This window comes from Lemur catta, chromosome 22 (assembly GCF_020740605.2).
Source record: "Lemur catta isolate mLemCat1 chromosome 22, mLemCat1.pri, whole genome shotgun sequence".
NCBI classification, from domain to species: Eukaryota; Metazoa; Chordata; class Mammalia; order Primates; family Lemuridae; genus Lemur; species Lemur catta.
Window position 1 is genome coordinate 30083517 of NC_059149.1, and position 12626 is coordinate 30096142.

General features: G+C 44.1%; 1 protein-coding gene across 1 annotated transcript in view; it reads left to right on the forward strand.

Moving 5' to 3' along the window:
* Positions 1-12626, forward strand: part of CSMD1 (CUB and Sushi multiple domains 1) — a 1229803-nt gene that overhangs the window by 976277 nt on the left and 240900 nt on the right. The window contains exon 11 of the mRNA XM_045535313.1: positions 3226-3329. Coding sequence (XP_045391269.1) covers positions 3226-3329 — 104 coding nt within the window. The remainder of the gene's footprint in view (positions 1-3225; positions 3330-12626) is intronic.

Sequence of the window (12626 nt, forward strand, 5' to 3'; positions counted from 1 at the left end):
AATATGTGATTTATAAATGTTTAAATATTTATAAGGTAGTATTCTTTCTCATGGGATCTATAGGGCTTTTGATGTGGTTGATAATCTTTAAACAAAAAAGCTGGTAAAAAAGGGGTTTCACAGACCAACTTTATTACAACATTGAGATTCTGACAATTGGTAAAAAATAGAAAATAACACAAACACCAAGAATATGTTTGAAAAATGACACCAAAGTCTAGACTGAGTGACCTGTCTTTCTCACAGGTCTGAGATGCTGTTTCGAGGTTGAAAAAGTGAAAGATTTTATATAGTGTCATTAAGAAATCTTTATCCGTAATGTTAAATTCCGTAATTATTTTATATGTGTCAAAATACCCGCTGTGGCTTTTAAGGTTTCTGAAGCCTGGGACTCCATCCATCTCTTTTGTCCCCTCCCTGTTTTGTCTACTGGGTGAAGGAATCTCCACCCGGAAATGCTCAAGTCTGTATTGTTGGTGTTTAGCGAAATGCTGCAGCGTGGTCCATCTCTGCACTCGCGCCCAGCTCTGTGGCCTGCAGGAGGGGATGTTCAGTGCACCCCCTAGGCCGAGCCCGGGGCTGCCCTCCCTGGGTGACCACAGGACTCCGGCCTGGCAGCCTCACGGTGCAGGGGTGCGGCAGGCAGCGCGGCCAACCCAGAAGGGCTGTCAGCGCGTGGGACGTTATGGAGGGGACAGGCGGTCAGAGGACGCGCGGGTGAGGGAGGGACACTGAGCAGAGGCTGGAGGAACATGAGCAGTCGGCTGCAGGGAGCCCTTCGGGGCACAGGGAGACCACGTGTGCCGGGGAAGGAAAGAAACCCCCTTGGCCAAATGCCACCGAGTCATTCAGGATTTAAAACGTGGCATCCGTTCCCCTCCCTTTTCTTGTCCATCTCTGGCTATCCTTCGCTGACAAGGAATTGCGCCTTTAATTGAAAATATACCTATTCTGTATTTTCGCCACGTATGTGTTTAGATTGCCATATTTTCTGATAAATGAGAAGATCTTTAGACAAGGGGGAAGCTACATTTTTTGTTTTTACAGAGGGTCAGTGGCAGGGAGAAAAATGGCCATTTGACAACAGCCCCCACGACTGTTGAGACGAAACACTGGCAGAGACTTGCTCTTGAAAGAACTACAACGTGGTGGAAGCCCATTCGTGTAGTATGTTCCCTGTCACGTGGCTCGTGACAAGTCGTCCAGCCATGACCCTCGACCCCTGGTGGGTTGTCATCCCCTCCTGCCGGGGCTTCAGACACGTCAGGACTGAGAAAACCTGTCGGAAAGGGATGGGGAACCACCAGGTCTCGAAGACAGTTCTTTAGTTCTTTTATTCTCTAATTATTAGACCATGTCACTTATAAATAGAGCCACGAGAGAGGGAAAAAAATAGAAATGAAACTGCCATCAGGTGCCGGGTTTACTATGCAATGTTTACACCGGTTTGCAACAGCCATCACCCCTACACCTGCCTCAAATCAGACTGCTAAAATAATGCGTTCGTACAAACACTGCCATTTGAAATAGTAGTTTTTTAAAATAAATTGTAATAGCTGTATCACTAATTTTAGTAAGAAATTCAAATAGCAAAATTAATGCATTCCTTATCAGCATTGCTCGGAAAGCACCTGTTTAGAGCCTGATCTCATTGTGCATTACCTCTGACTCTGCTCTTTCCAGTTTCTCAGACAGGCATCGGACACCGTCCTAGGGATTGCAGACTGTCAGCCTCATTCTGAAATAGATCCATTACAGTGCACTTCCCATATCATGGTTAGTGCTTTTCCTGCCCCATCTCCCTCCTCCCTCCTGTCCTCCTCCCTCTCTGTCTCTCAATCTCTCTCTCTCCCCCTGCCTCACATAGCCATCCATTAGTGTATGTATCATTGATCAGTTATCCATCCATCCTGTCATCTGTCTGTCTCTCTGTTATCTCCCTTTCATCTGTCTAATCTTTCATGTCAACTATCATCTGTCACCTGTTTACCTACCTATCACCCATCTATCTAATCGATCATCTATTTATCTAATCTATCATCTACATCTCATCTATTAATCTGTCATCTATTTATCATCTATCTGGCATCTGCCTATCTAATCTATCATCTATCAATCATCTGTTTATCTAATCTACCATCTATCTGTGTATCTATCTAATCTGTGATCTGTCTCTCATTTATCTCTCTTCTGTCTACCTACCTACCTATCTACCTACCTACCTACCTATCTACCTACCTACCTACCTACCTACCTATCTACCTACCTACCTATCTATCTACCTGTCTACCTACCTACCTACCTACCTACCTATTTACCTACCTACCTACCTATCTACCTACCTGCCTATCTACCTACCTATCTACCTACCTACCTATCTACCTACCTATCTACCTACCTATCTATCTATCTATCTATCTACCTGTCTACCTACCTACTTTTCTATCTATCCCCTTCCCTTATCTCCCTGGTCCCCCAGCTTCTAGCCTACCTTCAAGATACTTTCGTCTCCCTTTTCCCCTTGATCCCAATTTTGGTCACCAAGGGAAGCACGTCTTCCTTCAGGAGAGAAGGACCCTGTGCGCTACAGAAAGAAGTTCCTAGGCCATAACACGCTGGAGCATTGGGCATAAGCCAGTCCTGTCCAGAGGTCACGGTGCTGGTCATCGTGACAATGTTTCTTTATTTTTAAAAAAAAAAAATACTACAAGGTTTAAGAAAGCTAAGTACAGAGATTTTATAAAGCTAAGTACATTCTAGCCTCAGAAAGTCTTTTTTCATGTGTTAATATGGATAATTACATGAACGCTGCATAATAAACTTAAAAATATTTATTGCAGGATATTCTGAATGCCTTCAAAATATATCTCTTTAACTGTAATCAACATTTATTTTGCTTATATTGACTCATCTCTTGATTAATTCAAACATTCTAAATGTTAAATATTTTATGGATATTTGACTTAAAGTGTAGAAGTGATTACATTTCATTTTTAGCACTGAAAATACCTATGTCGGTCATAGCGAGTTTGAATTTCATAAAATTCTATAATTCAGGGCTCTCAAATGGATACAGTTATCCACGTAACGAAAGCAGCTTGGCGATCGTGTGCCATACATTGGCCTTCAAGAGCAAAATGTAACACGACAACTGGATGTTGGTAACGTTAACCATCATGGAAAGTTCCTGTTGTGCTAAGTCGCTGTCTTGTGCCTTGCGTTTAGGTCATCAAACTTGCCTTTGAAGAGTTCGAGCTGGAAAGAGGTTATGACACCCTGACGGTCGGTGACGCTGGGAAAGTAGGGGACACCAGATCGGTCTTGTACGTGTGAGTATTCCCTCGAGCTGCTTCTCCCAAGACACTCGCCTGCTGAGGGTCGGGGGGATGCGGACTCGAGATCCTGCCTTCGACGTTTAGCTCCTGCCATGTGTGGCTGATCTCTGGCTTCCAGTCCGGTGTTGAATGAGAGCTAATTTAGGATTACGTTTTAGCTGTATCAATTCTTTTCAAATCATTTAAAAATATGTTTATGGCAAAAAAAAATATTTAGAACACTCAGAGGGTAGAAAGTGGAAATGATAAATTTCTCAATTCCACCGCTTTCAGCCTCTTGCTGCTTCCTTGTGGTATTCTGTGAGCGGGTTTTTTGGAGGTACAGGTGTTTTCTGTAATAATGCCGTCTGTCTTCCCTCGCACTGTGTGAAACTGCACAGTGAAGATGACAGAGGTCACGGGGAAAATATTGCTGGGGTGACTCCCTGTCTGTCTGCAGAAGTCTGCGTCCAGAGTCCTCGTGAAACCGCTGCCAGCCCTGATGTCAATATTTGCGGGCCGATGGCTCTGCCCAGGGTGCCAGTAGGGTCTCAGTCCGGTCTGCGGCTCTGCGTCCCGGACGCCCACTCCAGCTACTCCCAGATGTGGGGCCTCCGGGACAGATTTCCTCAGTGTGTGTCGGACCTGGAGTATCACAATTAGAAATGTGATTTGGGAGTGTCAGTCAGTGGGTTCTCAGATGCCTTGTCTGCCTTGGCACCCTCCACAGATGGCTTCGCGGAGTAGCTCCTAAAACCACTCAACCAGAAACTTCTTGCAGAGGAAGGCGTGCGCCAGGGCGTGTACCCTGTTTGCTGAGTCTGTGAACACACTACTGAGGATTCTCTACTATTGAGAAAGTTTGTCCCTGATAACATCGACGTATCACTGCGCTAGAAAAAGCGATAGTGTGTGTTATACTCACGTCATCCCCTTATTTTCTGATTACTTGTGACAAAATTCACATTCTGGAAAAGTGCTATACCTGGTTACACTGTATATGCATTTAAAAATCATTTGTCTTGTGCCAGGACTACACCGGGAATGTGCGTCTTTCATTCATTGTATCTTGAACATTGTTGCCTGTGAGCACCTGTCTCTATTTTATCTTTCTCCTGGCCCATTCTAACTACGACTAATGATCATCAGAACCTCATTGCTGGCTCATGATTTGTGATAATAATCACAGTAATAGCACTAGTAATATTATAGCTACCTTTTATTGAGTATCTTATGTACCATGCATTGTGCTAAATGCCTAATACCTAGGATCTGTATGTGGTCTTCACTATAACTCTGCATGTTTTAGGTGATAATATCCTTATCTTATCAGTGATGACACTGAGTCTTTGACAGATTAAAGGATTTACCCCAATTCACACACCTTGAGTGTGTTGGAGCAGGTGTCCCCACCCAGTGACAGTGATGCTATTCCTGGCTCTGTGTTCCCCGTCGTCCCCCGTGGAGCTGCTGTGCTTTGTATTTTTTACTTTTTTTTAATATTTTAATTTATTTTTTTTTCTTTTTCTTTTTTTTTTAATTTCAGCATATTACTGGGGTACAAATGTTTAGATTACACATGTTGCCTTTGCCCCACCTGAGTCCCAGCTTCAAGTGTCCCCATCCCCCAGACGGTGCACACCGCACCCACTAGGTGTGAATATGCCACCCCCTCATCCGCCCCCACCTGCCTGACACCCGGTGAATGTTACGACTGTACATGCACTTAGGTCTTGATCAGTTAGTACCAGTTTGATGGCAAGTACATGGGGTGCTTGTTTTTCCATTCTTGTGATACTTCACTTAGAATAATGGGCTCCAGCTTCAACCAGGATAGTACAAGATGTATTAGTTTATCATTTTCTATGGCTGAGTAGTACTCCATGGTATACATATACCACATTTTATTAATCCACTCATGCGTTGATGGGCACTTGGGATGTTTCCACATCTTTGCAATTGTGAATTGTGCTGCTATAAACATTCTAGTACAGGTGTCTTTTTTATAGAATGTCTTTTTTCCTTTGGGTAGATGCCCAGTAGTGGGATTGCTGGATCCAATGGTAGTTCTACTTGTAGCTCTTTAAGGTGTCCCCATATCGCTTTCCACAGAGGTTGCTCTAGTTTGCAGTCCCACCTGCAGTGCGTGAGTGTTTCTATCTCTCCTCATCCATGTGTGGTTGTTAAATGATTATCGTCGAGAGCCCTTTGCTTCCCCCCTAGTTTTTGCTTTTGCGAGCTGCTGCGCAGCGGATAACTGCACGTGTGCATCAGCGCACTTGCTTCACATGCCTTCAGGGAATTTTCCAGCGGAGAAATTTTGGGGTAAAGGGGTGTCTTCATTTACCTTGTTATGCTTTTCCCATTATCCTCCCAAAAGTTAATATAAACCACAGTGGGACACAGAGGTCCCTATTTTCCCACACCCTCACCAAATTTTCATTACCTTTTTTATAAATTGGTTTCTTTATTTTTAAAAATGCAGAGTCCTACAGGGTGGGGCCCAGACATCCGCATTGTTGGCAAGCTTCCGAGGTGACTGTCCCATGTGCTGCCTGTCTCTGGCCTGCGACAGCACTCGTGAGCAGTGATACAAGGACACGGTTTACAGAAATGGGCCTGGAAGTCAAGGGCAGAGCTTCTGGCTCCAGCTCTGCAATTTACTGTAGCTGTGACCCTGAGGGGAGTCATTTCACCCCTCGGTCCCCCTGTTCTCCTGGCTATAAAATATGTATGCTAAACCTGCCCTGCCTGTGGTAAAGAGAAAAATGGAATAATGCATGCAAAAGCTCCGGAGAGCTAAGAAATGTAACCCACATGTATTATTATTACCATAACATCTAATTTAAGGGAAGATGTCACTAAAATAAATGAGTAAAATTTTTAAATAAACTCAAAATTTAAAATATAAATGTAGCAAAGTGATCCCTTATAAAATCCCTTAGGTTACTATTAAAGATCTAAAATCATACACTCATTTTTTTAACGCTATTTGTTGTTAGGAAAGCAATAGCAAACTATGTATTACGTTGACATAAGTGTTATTAGAACCTCCTCTCAATAGCTCAAAACTATAAATGAAAAGCTAAATAGCCAACTGAATCAAACTGAGGTGCCCTTTGGGAAATATAATGTAACAAAGATCGGTTGGGCATTTAATCAGCTGCAGTGGAGGAAAAAGAAAAGCCCCTGATATATTTTCTTAGTGAACCAAATTGCCAAAAAGGAAAAGAACACATTCCAGGAACCACAGCCGGTCCCTTTGAATAGACAGGTAGTTTCAGACAACACAGCAACCAACACCGTTGAGGACTGGTATGCCAGACATTATCAGCATGGAGTTTGCGATCTGATTGGAGAAATGACGGATATGCTAGGATGGTTTAAATACTCGTCAGTATATAGAATCATGGAATCTCATGGCACACATTTCAAATAAAGAAGTTAAAAAAAAAAAAAAAAGAACTCCTTCATGGCAGACTGCATTCACTACTTTAGATTTAACATTTCATGGGTTTCCTTCTTCAGGGAATTATGGAATCCTCGTCAGATCATGATTTTTAAGAGAAATTTGAAACGTGAGGTAGCCAAAAAGGGAGATAGCTCATACTAAATATGGCTTCAAAAATTCTAATTTCTGTTAACAGCTTTTTATTTTCTTGGCTTTTGTGCCACACACACACACACACACACACACACACACACCAGAATTCCTGAGCATTCAGGGCTTCCCTCAATAATCCAGTCTTCCCAAGAGGCGGATGAATGTACGCAGGTCCTGTTTGCAGTGTGTCAGGCTGAAAAGAAAATTAAATAACTTACTTAGCGAATCTCCGTTGAGCTCTTTCCAAGCGTGTATATTGATAATTTTCTTGAATTTAATTTGCAGAAGAACGGCGTGGGGAGATTTTGCCTTACCTGGCTGGCCCCTGGCCTTGGCGGTTATTAGCTGTCGGTCGCCGGGAGGTGACATTAATTGAGGGCGGGCTGTGGACCGCAGGCACAGGGTGCGGTTTCTCAACGCCCACCCCTCTGTGGGTGGGAACAAACGGCAGGGAAGTCTGCGGGCAAGCAGGGTGGGCTCGGCCCGGCTCCGTGTGGGGTTGACAGTTAAGGACAGCAGCCGGTGCTTCACTGGCTGGATCCATTTCTGTTGACACTGCTTCTTGCTCCTAGATGCTGCCCCGACCCCGGTGTGGCCGTGACTCTGTTTCTCCCTGCCATTACCCACTGGTCCTGAGCAAAGGGCATCATTCTCTGTTGGTCAAAAGACTGCAGAACAGCCGTTGAAAGGCAGCCAATAAACACAGATGCGCGCACGTGTGTGTGTGTGTGTGCGCGTGTGTGTGTGCGTGTGTGTGCGTGTGTGTGTGCGTGTTTATGTATCTTTGATGTGACCACGGACTCAGTCGCTAAACGTTTAGTGCTTTAGAGGAAGGAAAGCTTGAGTGATTCATGTTAGGCATGAAGATATCAACTTAAATCCTCTCTAGATAGAAAAAATATACTTTTTTATCATTATAGATTATAATTAGAAATCAAACCAATTAGGAATTAGGTTCTTAAAACTCTAGAATCGCACGATCCAAACGATCGTTCTTCGTCCTGTGGTCTCATGAGAGCATAGCGTGTGCACCTGCAGACCCCAGACGACACGGGTCAGACTCAGACCTCAGTGCTCTGGCCTTGACGGAAAGTCCACCCGCGGTGAGATTTCCCTTCTCTGCCTCGTATCTAGAAGCTTCCTGGCTTGATTCTTTGAAGGAAATGCTGGGTACTCTTTAAATCCAACCTTTTATTTTAGCAGGGAAGCAGCGTGTTTGGGCTTGGCACGCGGTCTCAGCCTGTCTCTGCGGCTGAGTTTCCCGTGGCGGTTTGACTGTCGGGGGCTTTGAGGTCTGTCCTAGTCAGCCGGGGGATCTGGCACCTGGGGGGGTTCCCGCTGGTCTGTGCTGGTGCCGAGTGGAGGGTCGGAGGGTTTCCCCAGCTCGGTGAGGGCGGGGTAGGGTGGGGGAGATGTCTGTTGGTGGCAAACGGTTGATGGGGACCCCCCACCCCCTCACCTGTCCCAGCCCCTCCACCTGTGTCTCTGGGTGAGGCGGAGACACTCGGTGTCAGGTTCGCGGTAGCAAAGAGCCTCCCTCGACCAGGGCATCAGTGTAGCTGAGTCTCCTTGCGCCTTCTGCCTGCTCAGCTGTTTCACAAGCCAGGGCAGAAGGGATTTAAACTCTGTGTGTGTCCTCAGTATGCTGCTGCAAAGGGAGCCCTCGCTTCACCTTCCTCTGGCGGCTACTTGTGGGTGTGGCTCCTTAACGCATTCCCCTTGCTGGGGGCACCAGGTGCGTTTGAGGAAGGAACGGGCTTACCTGGGGGCCTTCTGTTTGCGGGGTCCCACTGATGTCCCAAGCTGTGCTGTTTCTCTGCTCCTGGGTCTCAAACCAGGTTGCCTGTCCCTGGTCTCTTTGCAGAGGGGTCTGCTGGTAGCTTTTTGTGCCATTTCCAGGGTTCATCCCTGTGTTTAGGGGGAAGGGTAACGGGAAAAAAGGTCTCCGTGTCAGGAGGACATATAGTCCGTATATTTTAAATACTCCAGTCTGCACTCAGTAAATAAAGTCTGTAAAAATAAAAAAAAAAAATCTTCATTTTTGGGCCTTAGTCAACTTTTTTTCCCCCATCTACAAGATCAAGAGGTTTGGATTAGGTCTTTTTCATGCAGTTCCACACGTGAGCACTTTGTAATTCTGATACTGTTCAGCGAATTTAAAACAGAGCTTGCGGGTGATTGATGGAGCTCACATCATCCTCTCTGCCGCCTGCTGTAAAGGGTCCCAGCTCGGTAAATAAACGCTGTCATCCTTGACTGAAACGTGCGTGTGAGTCAGAGTCAGCGAAATCGGAAGCTTGTTCTCATTTCACATCGATGTCAATGAGGAAATTATAACAAAGTCAGCCTACGTAAGAATTACCTTCAATTTTGACATTGTATGTAATAATACTATTTATTCAATAAAACCATTCCCTTGGCTTATTTTTCAGAGTTAGCTTGATTTAAAAATGAGATTTCCGCTCCCTTCTACCTTCCTTGGCTCTCTGTGGTGGTGCGGTGGTAGATGTCACATAAACAAACATGTCATCAGCAACTGCCGTGTGCCAGGAGCCAGGCTAGGTGCCGGGTAGACTGAGAAACTTAACTCACTTCCTTTTCTCTTGGAGCCTGCTTAATTCTGTATTCAAAGATGTGTGAGACCTAAGATTGCAAATATGGCCTTCCAGTGTTTAAATCTCTTCCACCTTGGTTTGTTAAATGACTGTGTGGACTTCTGACTGTGACCCTGGCAGCCTTGTGCCTGTCCAGGGTTTGGGTCAGGGCTTTCCTCAATCTCATTAACAGTGCTCGCCTGCATCCTTGTGAGGAACCAAGTCCCTGAGCAGATTGCCCTGTAACTTCCTCTGTCCTTAGTAATCTCCAGCTCACTCGGTACCAACCCAATTAAGGCAAAAGGTCAATTAAAACGTACAACTAAATATGCATCTTCTACATTTTCTGAAGAATTTATAGAATTAATGGGCATTCAAGAACCAGGAAGACTATAAAGTAGTTCAGTGTTAGGCCAGGTTTTATCTTGGGGTGGCATTTTCTTCTCCATTCCCCAGTTGACAGTCACAACGAGTATGCAAAGCGTTGGTCTAGCACGTGTCTTTCCGGTCGGGTCCCTGCCTGTGGGATGTGGGCGTGGCTTACTGCAGGGGCTACGTTACAGCAGTTTCATGTTTTCACAGCTTTGTGGCATGTGCAGGCATTTTTCTCCAGGTTTAAACAAATTTTTTTTTCTTTTTTATTTATGTTTTCTTTATTTTTTTTTTTATTTCAGCATATTATGGGGGCAAAAATGTTTAGGTTACATATATTGCCTTTGCCTCACTTGAGTCAGAGCTTCCAGACTGTCCATCCCCCAGATGGTGCACACCCATTAGGTGTGAATACACCATCCCCTCCTCCCCTTCCCATCTTAACTAACATTCTGTAAAACAGGACATTTTGAATGTAGATATCAATAACTTTAATACCTATATACATTTTGTAACCACTGCCAAAATCAGCATATGGCTCTGTTGCTTCACCTCAAAGTACTGTGCTGTCCCTTTGTGGCCTCACCATTTCCCATCCTAAACCCTGAACTTGAACTACTTACTTCCGTTCTCCATCCGTATAGTTGTGTCTTTGGGGGAATGTCATACAATTGGAAGTAGAAGTGCAACGTGGCACAGTAGGTTGACAGTATCATATGGGGGTAAACATATATCAATTATAGGACCCAGCAATTTCCACTCCTTGGTATTTACCCTGGAGAAATAAAGTTTGCATGACATGAATGTTTACAGTAGCTCTGTTCATAATTGCTAAAAACTAGTAACATTGTAAATATGCTCCAACAGGGCATTGGACCAACGTGCGTGCTATATTTTTACAAAGGAATCCTACTCTGCGTGTCTAAAGAACAAACTAACTATACACACAGCAACATTGGGGAGCTCATGGGTGTTGTGTTGAATGAAAGAAGTCACAGGTAGATTTATCCATCCCTTTTTGACAAATAGATTTCATGTAGGTTAGAACTGCTGAACTGTTTACCAAGGGCCAAAGAGAAGGTCTGTTCAACAACGAGCTTGCTCGTGTGTGCACTGAGCTCAGCAGCAACCAAACATCGAGAAGTGGCACCATCATGTGGAGGCTGTAGGGCCCACACAGGCATGGGGAGAAGGTGTGGGCTCCACACAGATAGTGGCCTCACAGGGAATTGATTTTTTTTCCCTCATCAGTGTTGTAAGGAAACAACAGTGAATGAAACCACATTATTCAAGGACCTGCTGTATTTTATCAAAGCCGGCATCTATTTTATTTTTCAGTTGCAAATTATTGTAAGAAAAAAATCCTGTTTCAAACAGATAAGCAGTTGCAAAGAGTAACAATATTACTTTTTTGTTTTAAGCAAATCGTCTTTCAGTGCTAGCAATACCAGGGAATTTGGAGGGATGGAGCTAGTTGCATTAACTACAGGGGTGGGTTCGGGAGCCTAGACACGTGATGTAATTGAATAGAGCTACACACACACACACACACACACACACACACACACACACATACAGAGCATAAATAAAACAGGGAAAATTTGAACAAATAGGTAGATTGTATCAATATCAATGTTTTGGGTGTGGTAGTAACTTACAGTTTTGCAAAATGTTACCATCGGGGAGAACTAGATAAAGAATGGGTGTGATCTCTGTACTGTTTCATACTGTTGCCCGTGTGTCCACAATGGTCTCAATGTACATTTTAAGAATAGAAAAAATAGTAATTAACCACTATTTGTATTTATACACAATGTGAAGTCCATATAAAAATTGAAGTAAATGAAATACAACTACAAACAATTATGTGAATTTTCACTAACATAAGGTTGAACGAAGTATTGTACATAGTGTGATTTCGTGTATAGAATCTTTAAAAACACAGATAAAGCTAACCTGTGTTTTGGGAAGGTGGGAGGACACAAGGAGGAGTCTGGGTGCGGCAGTTCTCCATGTTGGTCCGTGTGGAGTTTCCCCGTGAAAGTCCACGAGCCAGATACCCATGGTCTGGGCACTTTTTGGTTTGTTACAGGTCAATAAATGCATGCACAGGGGAGAAAAAAAAAAATCCTCTCTTCAGACACACAAGCAACAAAACAGCCACACAAAATAGAACCGTCTGGCCAACCAAGGCAAATATTCAGAGAGAAATACATACTTAGTTACTGTACATCACTCACTGAAATACTGCCCTTCTTTCAATTTGCACGTAAGGTCGCATGAGTTACTTCCCACGTAATGACTGTTGTTCATCTTCCTTCAAAGACTCAGGTGTTCTGTGCTGCCCACGGTGAGAATGCCAGGCTGACAGATGATGTGATTGACGGGGAAAATCGTGTGTTCATATTCCCGAAACTGCTTCGCTGAAAGCAAAGCTTCCTATTTGATTAGGGGCATTTGTTTTGGTTGAATTGATTTTTCTCTCTCGCACTTTTTCTATTTCAACTTGCTTTTCTGTCAGCATGTTGAGTTCAGTCAATGGATTTAGCGTTTCCTTTCTCCGGCTGACAGCAGCCCCTGTGTGACTGTTTTGTTAATACACAACAAATGCTTCGCTGAAACCTCCGCTCGATGTGATCTGGACGTGGCTGTGACATGCACAAGGAGAGGCCAATAAATGCCGCCAAATCTATTTCCTCCTCGCAGGCTGTTCTACTGTGCAAGTTTCTCTCAATGTCTGAT